This window comes from Balaenoptera acutorostrata, chromosome 15, assembly GCF_949987535.1.
Source record: "Balaenoptera acutorostrata chromosome 15, mBalAcu1.1, whole genome shotgun sequence".
NCBI classification, from domain to species: domain Eukaryota; kingdom Metazoa; phylum Chordata; class Mammalia; order Artiodactyla; family Balaenopteridae; genus Balaenoptera; species Balaenoptera acutorostrata.
The window spans coordinates 42,538,341-42,561,567 of record NC_080078.1 but is presented as its reverse complement, the minus strand read 5'-3'; the positions used below and the strand labels follow the sequence as shown (position 1 = coordinate 42,561,567).

Here is a 23,227-nt window from a genome sequence, read left to right as displayed (position 1 = left end):
ATCTATGATCTTAGAAGTCAAGGTGGTACTAACTGGGGGAAGAGTGACTAAATGAGAGCTTGGAAGGGACTTCCAGTGGGCTGGAGTCAGTCTGTTTCCTGAAACAGGTGCTCGTTATGTGGCGTATTCAAACTGTGAAAGCCATCAAACTTTTTATTGGTTATGCTTCAGTGAAAAAAAATTTTTAATAAAATTCATCAAAAAGTAATTAAGCATTTCCCTAGCTACATGCATTGTTCCATGTCTGGTGAAGTTAACTGGCCTGGTCCTTAAGAAAGCAGCGATGATGTAAGGACCACTGCTAGCTTGCCCTCTGCAATGGCAAAAGTACAATACAGTTACTGTACTAGAAAGAGAACCCAGCATTGAGCCAATCCAATCCTTGAGGATGCAGCCAGCATCCTCAAGGGTATGGACAGACCCATCACCCAGAAGGGCAAAATGGGGTGCTGCTGGGATGGGCACCAGGCACCCCAAGGATCCACTAACCTTGGTCAGATTTGCCTGTTCCAAGCACTGAAATCTAATTTTGTTATATTTGTCTAGATCAAGTTCAAACTTTCTAGCCCTGTGATAAGAATTTAGGGCATCTGATCAGCCCTCATAGGGCCACTAGTGAGAAGAACAGCCCCACTTCCTTAAACCTCAGTTTCCTTGTTCTTTTCTTCTCCCTCCTACCTTCCAACACCACCTCCGCCGCTCCCCACCACACGATTCTCCAACTAGGCCCAAGGAAACATCGGGGTTGAACGTACGTGGGTCACAATGGTCCCAAAAAATGAGGAAAAGAAGCCAGTCTGGTCATAGCAGGTACTTACAGGATCCCTGCGAGCCTCGTTGTATTGCTGTAAATCTTCCAATATGCTTTTATTCAGCATGAGGGTGCTGACGAGATTTTCAACACCAGGAGTATCCGAGAGAGTGGCTAATCTTATTTTAATGGTCCTGGGTAAGGAGAGACACATTTTCTTTTTCAGGTTAAAGTACTAAAATATGTATTCCCTCCTCCACCCAAATGGAGACAGAATTGTAACAGATCACACTTATATAAAATAATATCTGGTAAAATATTTTTTGCATAACATTGGGGTTTGATTAACTACAAAAGTAATTCTTCATTCTAGAAAACCTGCAAAACACACATTTAAAGAAGTGCAAACATTGTAAATCAACTATACTTCAACTTTTAAAAATTTAAAAATAATTTAAAAATTAAAATTAAAAAAAGAGAAAGAAGAACAAAGAAAACCCAAAGTCAGTAGAAGGAAGGAAATCATAAAAATCAGAGCAGAAATAAGTGAAATAGAAATGAAGAAAACAATAGCAAATATCAATAAAACTAAAAGTTTATTCTTTGAGAAGATAAACAAAATTGATAAACCTTTAGCCACACTCATCAAGAAAAAAAGGGAGAGGACTCAAATCAATAAAATTATAAATGAAAAAGGAGAAATCACAACTGACACCGCAGAAATACAAAGGATTATAAGAGACTACTACAAACGACTATATGCCAATAAAATGGACAACCTGGAAGAAATGGACAACTTTTTGGAAAGGTACAATTTTCCAAGACTGAACCAGGAAGAATTAGAAAATATAAGCCGACCTATCACAACTAATGAAATTGAAACTGTGATTAAAAATCTTCCAACAAACAAAAGCCCAGGACCAGATGGCTTCACAGGCGAATTCTATCAAACGTTTAGAGAAGAGCTAACACCTATCCTTCCCAAATTCTTCCCAAAAATTGCAGAGGGAGGAACACTCCCAAATTCGTTCTACAAAGCCCTGATACCAAAACCAGACAAAGATATCACAAAAAAAGAAAATTACAGGTCAATATCACTGATGAATATAGATGCAAAAATTGTGAACAGAATACTAGCAAACAGAATCCAACAACACATTAAAAGGATCATACACCATGATCAAGTAGGATTTATCCCAGGAACGCAACGATTCTCCAATATATGCAAATCAATCAACATGATACACCATGTTATCAAATTAAGGAATAAAACCATATGATCATCTAAATAGACAAGGAAAAAACTTTTGACAAAATACAACACCCACTTATGATAAAAACTCCAGAAAATGGGCATAAAGGGAATCTACCTCAACATAATAAAGGCCATATATGACAAACCCACAGCAAACATCATACTCAATGGTGAAAAACTGAAAGCATTTCCACTAAGATCAGGAACAGGACAAGGATGTCAACTCTTGCCACTCTTATTCAACATAGTTTTGGAAGTCCTAGCCACAGAAATCAGAGAAGAAAAAGAAATAAAAGGAATACAAATCGGAAAAGAAGAAGAAAAACTGTCACTGTTTGCAGATGACATGATACTATACATAGAAAATCCTAAAGATGCCATTATAAAACTACTAGAACTAATCAACGAAATTTGGTAAGGTTGTGGGATACAAAGTTAATGTACAGAAATCTCTTGCATTCCTACACACTAAGAGTGAAAAATCAGAAAGAGAAATTAAGGAAACAATCCCATTTACCACTGCAAAAAAAAAAAAAAAAAGAATAAAATACCTAGGAATAACCTACCTAAGGAGGCAAAAGACTTGTACTCAGAAAACTATAAAACACTGATGAAAGAGATCTAAGATGACATAAACAGATGGAGAAATATGCCATATTCTTGGATTGGAAGAATCAATATTGTGAAAATGACTATACTACCCATAGCAATCTACAGATTCAATGCAATCCCTATTAAACTACCAATGGTATTCTTCACAGAATTAGAACAAAAAATTTTACAATTTGTATGGAAACACAAAAGACCCCAAATAGCCAAAGCAGTCTTGAGAAAGAAAAACTGAGCTGGAGGAATCAGGCTTCCCAACTTTAAACTATACTACAAAGCTACAGTAATCAAGGCAGTATGGTACTGGCACAAAAATAGAAATATAGATCAATGGTATGGTATAGAAAGCCCAGAGATAAATCCATGCACATATGGTCACTGAATTTATGACTAGGAGGCAAGAACATACAATGGAGAAAAGACAGCCTCTTCAATAAGTAGTGCTGGGAAAACTGGACAGCTACATGTATAAGAATGAAATTAGAATGCTACCTAACACCATACACAAAAATAAACTCCAAATGGATTAAAGACCTATATGTAAGACCGGACACTATAAAACTCTTAGAGGAAAAATAGGAAAAACACTCTTTGACATAAATTACAGCAAGATCTTTTTTGACCCACCTCCTAGAGTAATGAAAATAAAAACAAAAATAAACAAGTGGCACCTAATTAAACTTAAAAGCTTTGCACAGCAAAGGAAACCATAAACAAGACGAAAAGACAACCCTCAGAATAGGAGAAAATATTTTCAAATGAAGCAACAAACAAAGGATTAATCTCCAAAATATACAAACAGCTCATGGAGCTCAGTATCAAAAAAACATACCCAATTAATAAATGGGCAGAAGACCTAAATAGACATTTCACCAAAGAAGACATACAGATGGCCAAGAGGCACATGAAAAGATGCCCAACATCACTTAGTTATTAGAGAAATGCAAATCAAAACTACAATGAGGTATCACCTCACACCAGTCAGAATGGCCATCATCAAAAAATCTACAAACAATAAATGCTGGAGAGGGTGTGGAGAAAAGGGAACCCTTTTGCGCTGTTGGCGGGAATGTAAATAGGTACAGCCACTATGGAGAACAGTATGGAGGTTCCTTAAAAATCTAAAAATAGAGCTACCATATGACCCAGCAATCCCACTACTGGACATATACCCTAAGAAAACCATAATTCAAAAGGAGACATGTACCCCAATGTTCATTGCAGCACTATTTACAATAGCCAGGACATGAAACAATCTAAATGTCCAATGATAGATGAATGGATAAAGAAGATGTGGTACATATATACAATGGAGTATTACTCAGCCATAAAAAGGAAAGAAATTGGGTGATTTGTAGAGATGTGGATAGACCTAGAGACGGTCATACAGAGTGAAGTAAGCCAGAAAGAGAAAAACAAATACTGTATATTAACACATATATGTGGAATCTAGAAAAATCGTACAGATGAACCTATTTGTAGGGCAGGAATACAGATGTAGACGTAGAGAACGGACATGTGGACACAGTGGGGGAAGCGGGGTCGGGGGGACGAATTGGGAGATTAGGTTTGACATAAATACACTACTATGTGTAAAATAGACAGCTAGTGGGAACCTGCTGTACAGTGCAGGGAGCTCAGCTTGGTGCTCTGTGACAACCTAGATGGGTTGTTCTGAGACAATTGGGGCCTGGCGGGACTGGTGCAGATGGGATGGTGGGGTGGGAGGGAGGTCCAATAGGGAGGGGATATAGGTATGCACATAGCTGATTCACTTCATTGTACAGTAGAAACTAACACAACATTGTAAAGCAATTATACTCCAATTAAAAAAAATAAAATTAAAAAATAATTTTAAAATAAAAATTTAAAAAGTACAAAGAATAAGGTTAAAAAAAATCACTGATTATACCCATTAACCAGACAACACAATGTCACACTTTAAATTCATTTAATTTAAAATGTGCAGCACCATGCTTTATGTCATATTTACATTGTACATAAAGTCAAATTCTTCCCCCAGTTTTCAAAGTATGTTAAGAAGTTAAAAAAATTACACTGAACCCAGGCGGGTTTCATGAGTCTCGAAATTTTTAATAATTTTATTTTTGATTTCGTGTTTTTACGTGAAGTCAAGTAGGACAGTGGAGCACGTCTGGGGCTTGGAGCCTTGGTTCACACGTGGTACCCACCTCGCACCAGCACCCATGATGGTTTCTCCCCCATCTGTACCTTGCCCCTGGCACCTCCCCGTCCCTGCCCTGTGACTGTTGCCACCCTCTGCCAGGGGTGACGACTGGGTTGCATCGGGGAGTCCCATGTTAAGCCATCCCGCTCCACCCTCACTGGGGCCCTGGACACGGGCATGGGGGGGATCGGGGTCAGGCGTGTGCCCCTGGAGTCTAATCAGAGCAGGGTGGTGGCTGTCCTCGCCCAGGGTCCCCACCCATGGCAGGCAGTGCCATGCTGTGTTCGGCCGGCAACTCAGTGTGGAACTCTAGTCCACCCCGTGCCCAGGTATGTAGGGTATGCCGGTGCCTGTTTGCCACGGGATGGAGCGGTGGGCCCATGCGAGGGGGAGATGACCTCTCCACCTTAGGCTGGAGTCCCACATTTTCGTTTTGTAATGGGCCCTGCATACGACGTAGGGTTCATATAATGCATGCTCTCCAGTCATTGGGGTGTTATTACCAAATAGAGCAGGGCTACTCCTCCTACTATTAATAAAGTGAAATACTCTAACCTACTTAGCTTTCACTTGTAGTGAATATTTGTGCTTACATTCTAATGCATGCTTCCGTTCTATGGACAAAGCAGCATATTTGCCAAGAACAATCTACATCTATAATTAACTGATACAAAGATGATCAATTTACTATCACCTTAATAATACAAATAGTATGAGCAATTTTTAAGTGAAAGATAAGAACTTGATTCTGATATGGCCACCTTATGCCAAAATCTAGTTCAGATGAATTAAAGATATAAATGTAAAAAACAAGACCACAAAAGTACTATTAAAATACCCAAGAGAATTAAGACCACATGTTCACAGGAAACCTTGTTCGTGAATGTTTGTAGCAACATTATCCATAATAGTTCCCAAAATGGAAAGAACCCAAATGACCATCAACTTCTGAAGGGATAAACACTATGTGGTCTATCCATACACTGGAATATTATTCAGCCACAAAAGGGAATGAAGTACTGACACAGGCTACAGCAGGGATGAACCTTGAAAAGTGAAAGAAGGCCACATACTGTTTCATTCCATTTATATGAAATGCCCAGAATAGGCAAGTGTATAGAGACAGCATATAGATTAGCTGCTGGGGGCTGGGGGGGGGGGACAAGGGGACAGGGGTGACTGCAGCATGGGTAAGGGGTATCCTTTGGGGTGATGAATTGTGAATGTACTAAAAACAACAGAATTGTACACTCTGAGTGGGTGAATTGTATAGTGTGAATTATACCTCAATAAAGCTGTTACAAAATACACATATATACAATACCAAAGAAAGATGAAGGGAAAAGGGCAGGGGAATGGCAATGAAGAGCCAAAAAAATAAGTTGGTGCGGCAAATAATATCAGGTAAGTTAGACCCTAAGGCAAAAAGCATTATGAGGAAAAGAGGGTCTTTAACTATAAAAGTAAAAGTTCACTAGGAAGATATAACAATATCAAATCTGTAGAGATCTAACAATATAATTTCAGAATACTGAATTAAAAAACTGACATAACTATGACAAGAATATGACGAATTCCACCATCATATTGCTAGAGTTTGAGACACTTTGCTCGCAAATTGGTATCGGGCAAAAGGTTTAAAATACTGTTGAAGATCTGGATAAAGTTAATCTAAAGGATCTTGTTTCTCCCAAATGAAAACGCCTGGCCCTCTACCTGTCATCTCACTCTTACCATCCCAGAGCCTCTGGCAGCTGCCTTAGTCAATGGCTGCTCCATCCTTCCTGTGGTTCAGGCCCAAAGCCTTGGCTTAGTCTTGGTTCTCTTTCTCGCACGCCTCACTCCCCGGCAGCACGTCAGCTGGCTCACCCTGAAAATGCACCCAGAACCCAACCACTTCTCATGACCTCGGATGCTGGCCAAGCCACCAGTACCTCTTCCCTGGGCTGTTGCAGCAGCACCGTGATGGGTCTTCCTCACTCCCACCTCTGCTGCCCGACAGTCCATCCTCAACAAAGCAGGTAGAGTGACACTTATAAAATGCTAAGTCAGTACCTCCCTGGTGGCGCAGTGGTTAAGAACCCGCCTGCCAAGGCAGGGGACACATGTTCGATCCCTGGTCCAGGAAGATCCCACATGTCGTGGAGCAGCTAAGCCCGTGTGCCACAACTACTGAGCCTATGCTCTAGAGTCCGCAAGCCACAACTACCGAAGGCCACACACCCCAGAGCCTGCGAGCTGCAACTACTGAAGCCCGTGAATTCTAGGGCCTGCATGCCACAACTACTGAGCCTGCGTGCTGCAACTATAGAAGCCCATGTGACTAGAGCCCGTGCTCCACAACAAGAGAAGCCACCGCAATGAGAAGCCCACGCACCGCAATGAAGAGTAGCCCCTGCTCGCCGCAACTAGAGAAAGCCCCAGTGCAACAACGAAGACCCAATGCAGGCAAAAAAAATAAATAAATAAAAAGCTAAGTCAGATCATACCACTCTTCTACTCAAATCCCAGTAAATGCAGGGGTTTTAAGCTCTTTTATGCCAAAGACCCTTCTCAGAAAAGTGTTTTTAAATGCACAAAATAAAATATGTAGGATTACACTCTATGGCCTCATTAAACAACATGATTCAGCAGTGATCTAATAATCTCCATACTTTTGCTGTATAAATGAGCATAGGCCTTAAGCAACATTTGCAGATATCTGCAAATCCCACGATATGACAGGATAGGAAAATACCTGTTGTTTCAATGGAAGAGAAAGTTACAGGTGCTACTGATAATATTGTGGTTTGTTGCCTACTTTTACAATGCAAGGAAATGCTAGATTTTAGTTAAGTCTTAATAAAAATAAAGATGCGGTTTTCTCCTGAATTCTCCCTGTGGACCAAGGTTAAGGGCCTCAGCAATGATTGCCAAAGTCCTAGGATGGCTGAGCACCCCTCCTCTGGGATCTCTCCTCTGACTCATCTCATATTTTTCTCCATAGTACTTCCTACCTTCTGTTTATTTTGTTCATTGCTTGTCCCCTCTCACTAAAGTAAAACTTCATGAGGATAAGAATTTGGGTCTGTTTGCCCCACTGCTGCCTCCCCTTGGCCAGACCAACACCTGGCACCTAGTAGGTGTTCAAGCAACATCTGTTGAATGAGTGAATGATACAGCTTGCACGTAGACGGCCAGAGCATTTCCCCCAGGCTTCTGTGCATGACAAACTCTACAACTGAGTTATTAAAAGTGTTGGGGGAGCCACTGTGCTGGTCTTTGCTCTCTGGGATGTGGGCATCGTCCCCCTCCACCCACCCCTCCCCGAGCCAGGCTCACAGCTCAGACCACATCATGGTCCACTCTGAAAGCCCAGGGCTCTTCCTAGCGCAAAGCAGTGCTCACATGTTCAATGGGAAAGGGGCCATTTTACTGCCAAGTATCACAAAAACTCAAACATTATTTCGTTAGTTTGTCCTTGAAAATCCACTGTCGATTAGGGAACACGACCATTTTGTGGTATGTTGTGAAGCTCTCATCTCTGCTACTTACATTTACCAAAGAAGAGTGTTTCACAATTTACACGAAAGTTCCTGGACTTTCAGGGGAGGACTGAGCAGCAGCAGCATGTCTGTGCCCTGCTCTAAGGCCATGCTGTCCAGTCTGGAGGCCACAGGCCACACGTGGCTGCTGAGCGTTGAAAGGTAGCATCTCTGGATCCAGATGTGCTGTCCATGCAAGATACCCACTGAATTCTGCAGACTTGGCCCCAAACGAGAATGTAGACGATCTCATTGATACTTTTTTATACTGATTATATTTGAAAGCAATAATATTTTGACTACAAAGGGTTAACTGATAAATATTACAATTAGTTTTGCCTACTTTTTTTTGATTTTTAAATTACTGAGGCTATTAGAACACTTAAAATCACATACTCTGCGGCTCACTCCGTAGTTCTATTGGAAAAGGCTGCTCTCTATTGCTTCGTGTTTGCCTCTGAATGCTATGTTTCAATTGTTTTCTGCTTAGCTCGAAAAGCAGAATGTAGCTTTGCTCCACAAGTGACCTCTTCACCAGGGCTCTAAGGCCAAGTGGCTGGTGTGGATACGACCTGCTTACACATCGGGAGCCTGTTAGTTCTGCTTTTACCAGGAATAAGACGATGAGGACCTGGAGACGGCAAAAGGGAAACTGTGGCAATAGGTATGTGTCCTAATTGCTTTTATGTGGCAATTGACAGGAGCACCCAGAAAAAGAGAAAAATGAATATGCGTAAGAAACAGATCCTCAATTAAAATGCATGCCTTAAAAATCAACGATTCAAGCGGCTTTATTGAGAATGACTCAGTCAGTCATTCTGACTCAGTCAGCCAGACGCTGACTAAACATTCGTTGTGTGCCCAGCATGTCCTGGGTGTTGGGAACAAGACAGTCCACAATGCCTGCCCTCGTGGAGCTGACCTACTATTGCTTCCAGAACTATCTTCGGAGAAGTAATTCTGAAATCCCTTCAAGTTTTAAATGATGAGAATGAGGTTAGAAATGGACGGGGAGTTACACAGACCTCAGTCTATGTTTTAGCCATAGAGGACCTCTGGAAAAATAAAATGACTTCAAAAGAAAGTTGTAGCAGAAACTAACTCAACATTGTAAAGCAATTATACTCCAATAAAGATGCTAAAAAAAAAAAAAGAAAGTTGTAAGGATGCTTAGTGTTTTATTCTCAACACGTGTGATCCTTAATTAAAATGAAATTTTCTTGAAATATATATGGGTGTCACACACACATACACACACCAAAAGGAGACTGCATTTATTGTCAAATTATCAAGCAGCTATCTTTATTTCTTGCCATATTTTCAGATAAATCATAAAGATTAAGAATAGTCAATTGAGAGTTTACAAAATGATGCCAAGACCTTCTGTGGAATGAACTTTTAATGTGCTAAATAAATATCCAAAGAGACAAAGTTCATTTTGATGTTTACATATCAGAATTGGGGCCTGGCGGGACTGAAAAAGATGGCGGGCCCACCAGATATACCTAAACGTGGTCCCACTTTCATCTCTCCACAAGTTTGGAATGAGGAGTTTCTGATCTTCATTCTTTCATTATAACCTCTATACTGAGCCCCTTCCTCTATCCCATAACCAGGTGCGGAACCGGGAAGGAAATCACGCTCCCAGCTCCCACCTGCTATGCAGGTCGCCCTGCACGACCTTCCTGGAAGTGAACACGCGCTCAGTTGCCAGGATGGCTTAGCCATTCTTTCCTCAAGGGCTCACACGTGGTTCTAAAGCCGCCTTGAATCAGAGAGGAACTTTGCTGTGGCTGTCCTCATCCATCCACAGGGCTTCCTCCAGCCACAGAAAAAGCAAGGTCTCCTGAGAGGGTCCTGCGTGGGGCTCCCTCGTTTCCTGACCCTTCCCCGTGGTCCTTCACCTCCCCACGGCACTACTCTCTCACACGTCCTCCCTCTGATGTGCTTGGATGCCTCAGGAAATGTATGCCTCTCCACGAAGAAATGATGTCGCCCTTGCCCACTGGTCCCTTCCTGGGTCTGGAAAGTTTTGTTTCCCAGGAGTTTTTCTTCTCCTGCTTTTGGCAGACTCTGGCCTCAAAGGTCAGAATTTATAGCATTTAATCAGACTGCATGCATAACAAAATAGAAAATCATACATAAAAATAGAAGGGAAAAGATTTAACAGTTGAGTTTTCGACCCTAAGTTGAACGAATGAATGATTTTAGACACCTAGCAGTCTATGTGTGTGTCGTCCCTCGGCCTTACAGAATATAGGGCAATTTTTTGATGCCAGTAAATTAAAATTAAATGATGGAAAGAAGAAAAAGTAATTTGAGTCTTTCTGAATTCCAAAGGAGTGATCTATGTAATAGAAACATAAAATAATTCGACAGCCATCAGCATTTCAGTTTAATCCAAACAACAAAACAAAATAATAACCACAAAATAAAGTTTCTCTTGCCTTCTCTTCAAGGAAGCTGATTAAAAGCACCAGAAAGACTGATATCCCTAAAACACCCTCCGTGACAACATGAGCCCAAAATAGGTATAACGGTGACGTTCTAGAAAAAGATGACAACCAGGCATGAGTGAGTCACCCACGGAAAAACACATAAAACAAAAACACTGAGGGAAGGAAACATTTAAAAGCCAACTACCTAAGGGCATTTTTATTTGCTGAGCAAAGTTGACAAATGGTGGTATGACTCAACTTAGCTGTCAATATTTATTCACAGAAAATCATTTCTGGCACAGTAAATATCAGTTGGATGAGTAAGTTCTAAACATAGTCCCCTAAATTAAAAATGGCAAATTTCAGAAAACATGGTTTGGAAGGGCAGGAAGATGGAATAAGTGGCTGGTTCACCCAAATGTGTCCTCTGCTCATGAATAAAGAAGGAGGAGAGCCGGGGTGATTATGAAGGGCAGCAGAAGGAAAAGGAAAGAGGTTCTTGTACCACACTCCAGACTCAGGTGACATGCGGAAACATCCCAGAGATCACTCAGTGAAGTACAGTGTTAAAAAGCATTTAGTTTATGCACATTCCAAATGAAAGCTAACAAATACTGGGAACCATCCTCTCAAAGACCAGCAGCCACAAAGGAAACGAGAGGGGCCCTCGCGTGGAACCTGTTGACGAGAGAGGTGGCATTGCTAGCGACTGAGTGAGTGATTTGTCCCCGTGCTCAGCAGCATGGCCAAAGGGCAGGTGACAGACACAAATATAATTTCCCAAGGGAAGAGGAACGCGATCGGGTGGGAGACCAGGACACAGGGTCATGAAATTTAGAGTAACCAAACTTAAGGGCATGAACGATCCATCCCAAATGTCAAGAGAAGTGAAACAAAAAAAAATGGAAGGACATGATGTATTTTAAAGCCACGGCAGGAAAAGCGTGGGTGTGGAGGGCCGTGCCCACCTGGCTGTTCCCCTGCCTCCTTCCCCCCCACCCTACCCCACACCTGCATCTCTCATCCCTCTTCGCGGTCACCCTCACGCTTACACACGCTGTATCTTCTCGCTCTCCCTTCTTTACGTCTTTCTCCTCCACCTGGAGTGCAGGCACCATGAGGGCGAGGGTTTTTGTCGGTTTGGGTCACTTCTGTTTCCCCAGCACCTAGGATGGGGGCGGGCACACCCTGCACACTCAACGTCAAGTACAGGGTGAATGAGGGGGGCGTGGGCCTGGGGCCTCTGGGAAAGAAAGCCCACCTGCGGCCAGCTCCCACCCTGTGGTGGTCACAGGTGTCAGCCATCAGGCCGACGTGAGGGACGCCAACTTCAGGCTGGAACTGACACGGGGGAAGCAGAGCGGACACGGAAAGAAGCCAGGACCCCGAAGATTCAAACCCCAAAGCCCTGCCTGTCTCCAGACCTCCCAGCTATGGAGGTCAATGACTGCCCTATGTCTGAAGCCATTCTGAGTTGGGGGTTTTTTTATTTCCAACTGAAAACATTTCCACTGATAATCTAAGTTTTAAAATTTCAAAAGATGGTTTTAGAAGAACTCATGTTGTGAGAAGCGTGTTTATGAAGAGACAAGAATTAGATGCAATGTACAGCACAGGGAATATAGCCAATATTTTATAACTTTTATGGAGTATAATCTATAAAAATATTGAATAACTATGTTGTATACCTGATACTAATGTAATATTGTAAGTCACCTATACTTCAATTTTAAAAAAAGAATTAGAAAAAGATAAGAGAAATTAAAACATTACTTTGTATTAGATAAAAATCCACAAGACTGCCATTGTTCAAATATTATTATAAAATCTAGCCCAGGGGTCTATTTATGCAATACAGAAGGGCCTTAAGAGCTCAACAGAAACTTGATTTAGATTCTTTCCAATACCAGAGTCTCTGGAGGGTTGCAGCCTTAAAGACAACGAAGGCCGACAGCGAAGGCAGACAACGAAGGCAAACAATGCCTTTCCAGGCGGACATTTGATTTCCCTCCCAGGTGCAGAGCGGGGTTTGGCAGCGCGCGGCCTTCCGAGCCCGCTAGCGGCGCCTGCCTCCCGGGTGGGACCCGCCACAGCCCGCCTGCAACTTGCTCTGCTTAATTTACTCCACGGACCCGGCACCCAGCGGAAGGCCGCACGTGGGAACTGGCCACCCGCCTCCAGTGCAGGTGGGGGAAGAGAAAAGGCCTCGGGCCTTGCGCCCCGACCTTGGGTACCGTGGGCTTGTGCCTTAGACCCGAGGTTGTCACTTTCAGCACCAAGTCTGTCAGGCAGACGGCAGTCCAGCCGCCCACCAGTGCAGCCACCACCAGCAGCATCCTGGCCTCGGCGGAGGCAGCGGAGGGAAGGCGAGCCCCAGCCAGCCCACTGCAGCGGCACCTATAGCCCCAGTGTTTGGTGTTCTGGATTTCTGACCTCCATAACTCTTTTTTATCTTAGTCATGAAGATACCTGTACTGTCTACTAAAAATCACATTGATTGGCGGAGCTTCAAGATGGCAGAAGAGTAAGATGGGGAGATCACCTTCCTCCTCACAAATACATCAGAAATACATCTACATGTGGAACAACTCCTACAGAACACCTACTGAACGCTGGCAGAGACCTCAGACCTCCCAAAAGGCAAGAAACTCCCCACGTACCTGGGTAGGGCAAAAGAAAAAAGAAAAAACAGAGACAAAAGAATAGGGACGGGACCTGCACCAGTGGGAGGGAGCTGTGAAGGAGGAAAAGTTTCCACACACTAGGAGCCCCTTCACTGGCAGAGACAGGGGGTGGGGGGAAGCTTCGGAGCCACAGAGGAGAGCGCAGCAACAGGGGTGCAGAGGGCAAAGCGGAGAGATTCCCGCACAGAGGATCAGTGCCGACCAGCACTCACCGGCCCAAGAGGCTTGTCTGTTCACCCGCCGGGGAGGGCGGGGGCTGGGAGCTGACGCTCGGGCTTTGGAGGTCGGACCCCAGGGAGAGGACTGCGGTTGGCGGCGTGAACACAGCCTGAAGGGGTTAGCGCATCACAGCTAGCCGGGAGGGAGTCCGGGAAAAGGTCTGGAGCTGCCGAAGAGGCAAGAGACTTTTTCTTACCTCTTTGTTTCCTGGTGCGCGAGGAGAGGGGATACCGAGCGCCGCTTAAAGGAGCTCCAGAGACAGGCGCGAGCCGCGGCCATCAGCGAGGACCCCAGAGACGGGCATGAGACGCTAAGGCTGCTGCTGCCGCCACCAAGAAGCCTGTGTGCGAGCACAGGTCACTCTCCACACCGCCCCTCCCAGGAGCGCGTGCAGCCCGCCACTGCCAGGGTCCCGTGATCCAGGCACAACTTCCCCGGGAGAACGCACGGCGCGCCTCACGCTGGTGCAACGTCACGCCGGCCTCTGCCGCCGCAGGCTCGCCCCGCCTCCGTACCCCTCCCTCCCCCGCGGCCTGAGTGAGCCAGAGCCCCCGAAGCAGCTGCGCCTTTAACCCCCTCCTGTCTGAGCAAAGAAGAGACGCCCTCAGGCGACCTACACACAGAGGCAGGTCCAAATCCAAAGCTGAACCCCGGGAGCTGTGAGAACAAAGAAGAGAAAGGGAAATTTCTCCCAGCAGCCTCAGGAGCAGCGGATTAAAGCTCCACAATCAACTGGATGTACCCTGCATCTGTGGAATACCTGAATAGACAATGAATCATCCCAAATTGAGGTGGTGGACTTTGGGAGCAATGATATATATATATTTTTTTCCCTTTTTCTCTTTTTGTGAGTGTGTATGCGTATGCTTCTGTGTGTGATTTTGTCTGTATAGCTTTGCTTCTACCATTTGTCCTAGGGTTCTGTCTGTCCGTTTTTTTGTTTTTGTTTTTTCTAGTATAGTTTTTAACACTTGTTATCATTGGTGGATTTGTTTTTTGGTTTGGTTGCTCTCTTCTTTCTTTCTTTTTTTAAATTTATTATTACTTAAAAATTTTTTTTAATAATTATTTTTTATTTTGGTAACTTTATTTTATTTTACTTTATTTTATTTTCTCTTCTTTCTTTCTTTCTTTCTTTTTTTTCTCCCTTTTATTCTGAGCCATGTGGATGACAGGCTCTTGGTGCTCCAGCCAGGTATCAGGGCTGTGCCTCTGAGGTGGGAGAGCCAAGTTCAGGACACTGGTCCACAAGAGATCTCCCAGCTCCACGTAATATCAAACGGCAAAAATCTCCCAGAGATCTCCACCTCAACGTCAAGACCCAGGTCCACTCAATGACCAGCAAGCTACAGTGCAGGACATCCTATGCCAAACAACTAGCAAGACAGGAACACAACCCCATCCATTAGCAGAGAGGCTGCCTAAAATCATAATAAGCCCACAGACACCCCAAAACACACCACCAGACGTGGACCTGCCCACCAGAAAGACAAGATCCAGCCTCATCCACCAGAACACAGGCACCAGTCCCCTCCACCAGGAAGCCTACACAACCCACTGAACTAACCTTAGCCACTGGGGACAGACACCAAAAACAACGGGAACTATGAACCGGCAGCCTGTGAAAAGGAGACCCCAAACACAGTAAGTTAAGCAAAATGAGAAGACAGAGAAACACACAGCAGATGAAGGAGCAAGGCAAAAACCCACCAGACCTAACAAATGAAGAGGAAATAGGCAGTCTACCTGAAAAAGAATTCAGAATAATGATAGTAAAGATGATCCAAAATCTTGGAAATAGAATAGAGAAAATACAAGAAACGTTTAACAAGGACCTAGAAGAACTAAAGAGCAAACAAACAGTGATGAACAACACAATAAATGCAATTAAAAATTCTCTAGAAGGGATCAATAGCAGAATAACTGAGGCAGAAAAACGGATAACTGACCTGGAAGATAAAATAGTGGAAATCACTACTGCAGAGCAGAATAAAGAAAAAAGAATGAAAAGAATTGAGGACAGTCTCAGAGACCTCTGGGACAACATTAAATGCACCAACATTCGAATTATAGGGGTCCCAGAAAAAGAAGAGAAAAAGAAAGGGACTGAGACAATATTTGAAGAGATTATAGTTGAAAACTTCCCTAATATGGGAAAGGAAATAGTTAATCAAGTACAGGAAGCACAGAGAGTCCCATACAGGATAAATCCAAGGAGAAACATGCCAGGACACATATTAATCAAACTATCAAAAATTAAATACAAAGAAAAAATATTAAAAGCAGCAAGGGAAAAACAACAAATAACACACAAGGGAATCCCCATAAGGTTAACAGCTGATCTTTCAGCAGAAACTCTGCAAGCCAGAAGGGAGTGGCAGGACATATTTAGAGAGATGAAGGAGAAAAACCTACAACCAAGATTATGCTACCCAGCAAGGATCTCATTCAGTTTTGATGGAGAAATTAAACCTTTACAGAGAAGCAAAAGCTAAGAGAATTCAGCACCACCAAACCAGCTTTACAACAAATGCTAAAGGAACTTCTTTAGGCAGGAAACACAAGAGAAGGAAAAGACCTACAATAACAAACCCAAAACAATTAAGAAAATGGTAATAGGAACATACATATTGATAATTACCTTAAATGTAAATGGATTAAATGCTCCCACCAAAAGACATAGACTGGCTGAATGGATACAAAAATAAGACCCGTATATATGCTGTCTAAAAGACACCCACCTCAGACCGAGGGACACATACAGACTGAAAGTGAGAGGATGGAAAAAGATATTCCATGCAAATGGAAATCAAAAAAAAGCTGAAGTAGCAATTCTCATATCAGACAAAATAGACTTTAAAACAAAGACTATTACAAGAGACAAAGAAGGACACTACATAATGATCAAGGGATCAATCCAAGAAGAAGATATAACAATTGTAAATATTTATGCACCCAACATAGGAGGACCTCAATACATAAGGTAAATACTAACAGCCAAAAAAGGGGAAATCGACAGTAACACAATCATAGCAGGGGACTTTAACACCCCACTTTCACCAATGGACAGATCATCCAAAATGAAAATAAATAAGGAAACACAAGCTTTAAATGATACATTAAACAAGATGGACTTAACTGATATTTATAGGACATTCCATCCAAAAACAACAGAATACACATTCTTCTCAAGTGCTCATGGAACATTCTCCAAGATAGATCATATCTTGGGTCACAAATCAAGCCTTGGTAAATTTAGGAAAATTGAAATCGTATCAAGTATCTTTTCCAACCACAACGCTATGAGACTAGATATCAATTACAGGAAAATATCTGTAAAAAATACAAACACATGGAGGCTAAACAATATACTACTTAATAACCAAGAGATCACTGAAAAAAATCAAAGAGGAAATTTAAAAATACCTAACAACAAATGACAATGAAAACATGATGACCCAAAATCTATGGGATGCAGCAAAAGCAGTTCTAAGAGGGAAGTTTATAGTACTACAATCCTACCTTAAGAAACAAGAAACATCTCAAATAAACAACCTAACCTTACACCTAAAGCAATTAGAGAAAGAAGAACAAAAAAACCCCAAAGTTAGCAGAAGAAAATAAATCATAAAGATCAGATCAGAAATAAATGAAAAAGAAATGAAGGAAATGATAGCAAAGATCAATAAAACTAAAAGCTGGTTCTTTGAGAAGATAAACAAAATTGATAAACCATTAGCCAGACTCACCAAGAAAAAAAGGGAGAAGACTCAAATCAATAGAATTAGTAATAATAAAGGAGAAGTAACAACTGACACTGCAGAAATACAAAGGATCATGAGACATTACTACAAGCAACTATATGCCAATAAAATGGACAACCTGGAAGAAATGGACAAATTCTTAGAAATGCACAACCTTCTGAGACTGAACCAGGAAGAAAAAGAAAATATAAACAGACCAATCACAAGCACTGAAATTGAAACTGGGATTAAAAATCTTCCAACAAACAAAAGCCCAGGACCAGATGGCTTCACAGGAGAATTCTATCAAACATTTAGAGAAGAGCTAACACCTATCCTTCTCAAACTCTTCCAAAACATAGCAGAGGGAGGAACACTCCCAAACTCATTCTACAAGGCCACCATCACCCTGATAGCAAAACCAGACCAAGATCTCACAAAGAAAGAAAACTACAGGCCAATATCACTGATGAACGTAGATGCAAAAATCCTCAACAAAATACTAGCAAACAGAATCCAACAGCACATTAAAAGGATCATACACTGTGATCAAGTGGGGTTTATCCCAGGAATGCAAGCATTCTTCAATATATGCAAATCAATCAATGCAATACACCATATTAACAAACTGAAGGAGAAAAACCATATGATCATCTCAATAGATGCAGAGAAAGCTTTCAACAAAATTAAACACCCATTTATGATAAAAACCCTCCAGAAAGTAGGCATAGAGGGAACTTTCCTCAACATAATAAAGGCCATATATGACAAACCCACAGCCAACATCGTCCTCAATGGTGAAAAAGTGAAACCATTTCCACTAAGATCAGGAACAAGACAAGGTTGCCCACTCTCACCACAATTATTCAACATAGTTTTGAAAGTTTTAGCCACAGCAATCAAAGAAAAAGAAATAAAAGGAATCCAAATCGGAAAAGAAGAAGTAAAGCTGTCACTGTTTGCAGATGACATGATACTATACATAGAGAATCCTAAAGATGCTACCAGAAAACTACTAGAGCTAATCAATGAATTTGGTAAAGTAGCAGGATACAAAATTAATGCACAGAAATCTCTTGCATTCCTATACACTAATGATGAAAAATATGAAAGTGAAATTAAGAAAACACTCCCATTTACCGTTGCAACAAAAAGAATAAAATATCTAGGAATAAACCTACCTAAGGAGACAAAAGACCTGTATGCAGAACACTATAAGACACTGACGAAAGAAATTAAAGATGATACAAACAGATGGAGAGATATACCATGTTCTTGGATTGGAAGAATGAACATTGTGAAAATGACTATACTACCCAAAGCAATCTACAGATTCAATGCAATCCCTATCAAACTACCACTGGCATTTTTCACAGAACTAGAACAAAAAATTTCACAATTGTATGGAAACACAAAAGACCCCGAACAGCCAAAGCAATCTTGAGAAAGAAAAACCGAGCTGGAGGAATCAGGCTCCCTGACTTCAGACTATACTACAAAGCTACAGTAATCAAGACAATATGGTACTGGCACAAAAACAGAAATATAGATCAATGGAACAGGATAGAAAGCCCAGAGATAAACCCACGCACATACGGTCACCTTATCGTTGATAAAGGAGGCAAGAATATACAATGGAGAAAATACAGCCTCTTCAATAAGTGGTGCTGGGAAAACTGGACAGCTACATGTAAAAGAATGAAATTAGAACATTTCCTAACACCATACACAAAAATAAACTCAAAATGGATTAAAGACCTAAATGTAAGGCCAGACACTATCAAACTCTTAGAGGAAAACATAGGCGGAACACTCTATGACATAAATCACAGCAAGATCCTTTTTGACCCACCTCCTAGAGAAACAGAAATAAAAACAAAAATAAACAATGGGACCTAATGAAACTTAAAAGCTTTTGCACAGCAAAGGAAACCATAAACAAGACCGAAAAACAACCCTCAGAATGGGAGAAAATATTTGCAAACGAAGCAACTGACAAAGGATTAATCTCTGAAATATACAAGCAGCTCATGCAGCTCAACATCAAAAAACAAACAACCCGATCCAAAAATGGGCAGAAGACCTAAATAGACATTTCTCCAAAGAAGATATACAGATTGCCAGCAAACACATGATAGAATGCTTAACATCATTAATCATTAGAGAAATGCAAGTCAAAACTACATTGAGATATCATCTCACACCAGTCAGAATGGCCATCATCAAAAAATCGACAAACAATAAATGCTGGAGAGAGTGTGGAGAAAAGGGAACCCTCTTGCACTGTTAGTGGGAATGTAAATTGATACAGCCACTATGGAGAACAGTATGGAGGTTCCTTCAAAACTGAAAATAGAACTACCATAAGACCCAGCAATCCCACTACTGGGCATACACCCTGAGAAAACCGTAATTCAAAAAGAGTCATGTACCAAAATGTTCATTGCAGGTCTATTTACAATAGCCAGGACATGGAAGCAACCTAAGTGTCCATCAACAGATGAATGGATAAAGAAGATGTGGTACATATATACAATGGAATATTACTCAGCCATAAAAAGAAACGAAATTGAGTTACTTGTAGTGAGGTGCATGGACCTAGAGTCTGTCATACAGAGTGAAGTAAGTCAGAAAGAGAAAAACAAATACCGTATGCTAACACATATATATGGAATCTAAAAAAAAAAAAAAATGGTCGTGAAGAACCTAGGGGCAAGACTGGAATAAAGGCACAGACCTACTAGAGAATGGACTTGAGGATACAGGGAGGGGGAAGGGTAAGCTGGGACAAAGTGAGAGAGTGGAATGGACATATATACACTACCAAATGTAAAGTAGAGAGCTAGTGGGAAGCAGCCGCATAGCACAGGGAGATCAGCTCAGTGCTTTGTGACCACCTAGAGGGGTGGGATAGGGAGGGTGGGAGGGAGGGAGACGCAAGAGGGAAGAGATATGGGGACATATGTATATGTATAACTGATTCACTTTGTTATAAAGCAGAAATTAACACATCATTGTAAAGCAATTATACTCCAATAAAGATGTTTTTAAAAAAAAAAAAAAAGACCTCAACAGAACCAAAAACTACCAGAAACTAAACGTTTAAAGTACATGTGGCGGGACTTCCCTGGTGGCACAGTAGTTAAGAATCCGCCTGCCAATGCAAGGGACACGGGTTCGACCCCTGCCCAGGAAGATCCCACATGCCACGGAGCAACTAAGCCAGTGCGCCACAACTACTGAGCATGCACTGCACTGTAGAGCCCGCAAACCACAATTACTGAAGCTAGCGTGCTCTAGGGCCCACGTGCCCCAACTACTGAGCCCGAGTGCTGCAACTACTGAAGCCCGTGCACCTAAAGCCCGTGCTCCACAACTAGAGAAGCCCCCGCTCTCTGCAACTACAGAAAGCCTGCATGCAGCAACGAAGACCCAAAGCAACCAAAAAATAAAAACTAAAAAAATAAAGTACACGTGGCTTACATGGTTACAGAAAATCCGTATTTGGAGGAGAGTGAGAATCACCATTCTTCTCTACCAAAAGATTTATTCATAAAAAGCAGAAGCACCTTCAACGCTTCTCAGGCTTTAATGGGTATAGAAATCAAGCGGGGCCCTTGTTCACAACACAGACTCCCAGGCAAACCGACTCAGAAGGCCGGGGGCAGGGCTCCGATCCTGCATTTCAGCAAGTTCTGGGTGGGTACTCATCCATGGACAGCACTTGGAGTAGAAGCAGCAGCTCTGAAACACAGAACTCTCCCTGCACGAGGGTGAGGCCAGGTGCAGGAAGGTACAAGATGCATGTCCATGATGGCCTTGCGGGGCTGCCAGCCACGCCAGATGGTCGTTCTTGACATCACGGACCAACAGACCCTTGTGAGGCCTCGCTGACTAAAACCCAAGTGTGAGCCCCACAGGCCAGGGGTCCCAGAGCCTCACCACACGGGGCCTGGCCTACAGAGGTTGCCGTGTTGCTCCTGGAGCTCCCGTACCTCTGGCTGTCAGTGCCTGGGGCGGGGGGCGAGGGGGGAGGGGGACATGACATCTGGGGACTTTCAGAGACGGGGCAGGCAGGGAAGGCCCGTGAAGGCAGGGCCCCTGGGGTAAATCTGGTGCCAGGGACCCACCTGAGGGCACGGCCGGTCTTCTTCGAGGTGGTTCTACACTCACATCTCTTAGCTTCATTTTGTGACATATGAACGTCCTCCAAATCCACTGCTTAACACCAATATATTTTTTTAAAAAAATACTAATACCTCTGGGATGTAAGGTGTGAGTTTGTCCTTCCTCCATGTTTCTGTGGGAAGGTCTTCAGGTCAGCTGGCCTCCTCCCTCTCCTGCGGCCAAGCTCAGTTGCCTGAAGGGGCCCTGTGGTTTGGGCTTTCAAAGTGCAGAGGGAAGAAGCCGGTTCCGATATCGTGTTCCCTTTACGAGCTGAGCGATCCTACAGGCAAAACTACCATTCCTAACATTTGTAAAGCTCTTTGTGTTTAGAATTTAAAGAATTAAAAATCTAAGCTTGCTCTAGAGAACAGTGACCCACTGCCATGGCCACAAGAGAGACAGGAACAAGAGTAAAAGTGCAAAGTCTGGACTACAAGACTGGACACGCTGAGAACCGGGTGTGCAGTTGTCAGTGGGCTGGCGACAAAACTCAGAGCAACAAAGGAAAGCTCCCAATGAGGGCTCAGATGGGAATGGTGACAAGGATCATGATTTTCTAAAGGCACGGAAACTACTTCGGTTTGTGAGTCTTTAATTTTTCAGAAAAGAACCCAGGTGTACATGATTTGCTCCAACTTTACACGTGAGTGATTAAAACAAAACAAAACAAAACAAAAATGAAGCTGACACTGCAAATGGTTAGAAAGAAAAACTAGGGCCTTGCTGCAACCAGGACTAATTTCCAGACAAGTGTTGAAAGTCTCATTATTTTAAAAACTTAAACTTAATTGTTAACAAAAGCAATACATGTACATAGTAAATAAGAGAGAGAGTGTACAAGAAAAGAATATGACTGTGAATTAAGTAATTAAGCCACTAAGAACAAGGCCACTACCTCAGGCAGACCCATGGCCCTATCCTGATCCCATCATCCGGTTGCTCTCATCAGTGTATTTATTCATAAAGAGAATCCCAAGTCGTAAGAAAATGTCACCAATACACTCTACGTAAGAATGCAGAGAGCGTAAATAACATTCTAATGAAAGTTTTACCTGAGTCATAATAAAATTTAAAATCTCAGTGATAAAAAATTAACTACACTTTCTATTATGGAAGTAATGCATGCCCATAATTTTTTTAAAAATCAAACATAAATGAACAACCCAAACTTAAAAAAGGGCAGAAGATATGAACAGACACCTCGCCAAAGTAGATATACAGATGGCAAATAGCAAATGCAAAGATGCTCAACACCGTAAGTCAGTATGGAAACGCAAATTAAAACAACATACCACTACCCACCTATGAGAATGGCGAAAATTCAAAACACTGACAAATGCTGGCGAGGATATGAGGAAACAGGAACTCTCCTTCGTTGTTGGCGGGAATGCAGAATGGTGGAGGACTTTGGAAGACAGGGAGGCAGTTTCTTACAAAACCCAATATTCTTACCATACAATCTAAAGTTGTGCTTTTTGGTATATACCCAAATGAGCTGAAAACCTACGTCCATACAAAAACCTGCACATAGATTCATAATTGCTGAAATTCATAATTGCCAAAACTTGGAAGCAACCAAGCTGTCCTTCAGTAGGTGACTGGATAAATAGACTGTGGTCCATCCAGACAATGGAATATTATTCAGGGCT

The 23,227-nt window shown here is 42.3% G+C and overlaps 1 protein-coding gene across 2 annotated transcripts in view; it reads right to left on the bottom strand.

Moving 5' to 3' along the window:
• CFAP61 (cilia and flagella associated protein 61) overlaps nt 1-23,227 on the bottom strand; it is a 262,542-nt gene that overhangs the window by 149,386 nt on the left and 89,929 nt on the right. For both annotated transcript variants that reach the window (XM_007191888.3, XM_057528332.1), the window contains exon 14: nt 819-945. In XM_007191888.3, the coding sequence (XP_007191950.2) occupies nt 819-945 (127 nt within the window). The remainder of the gene's footprint in view (nt 1-818; nt 946-23,227) is intronic.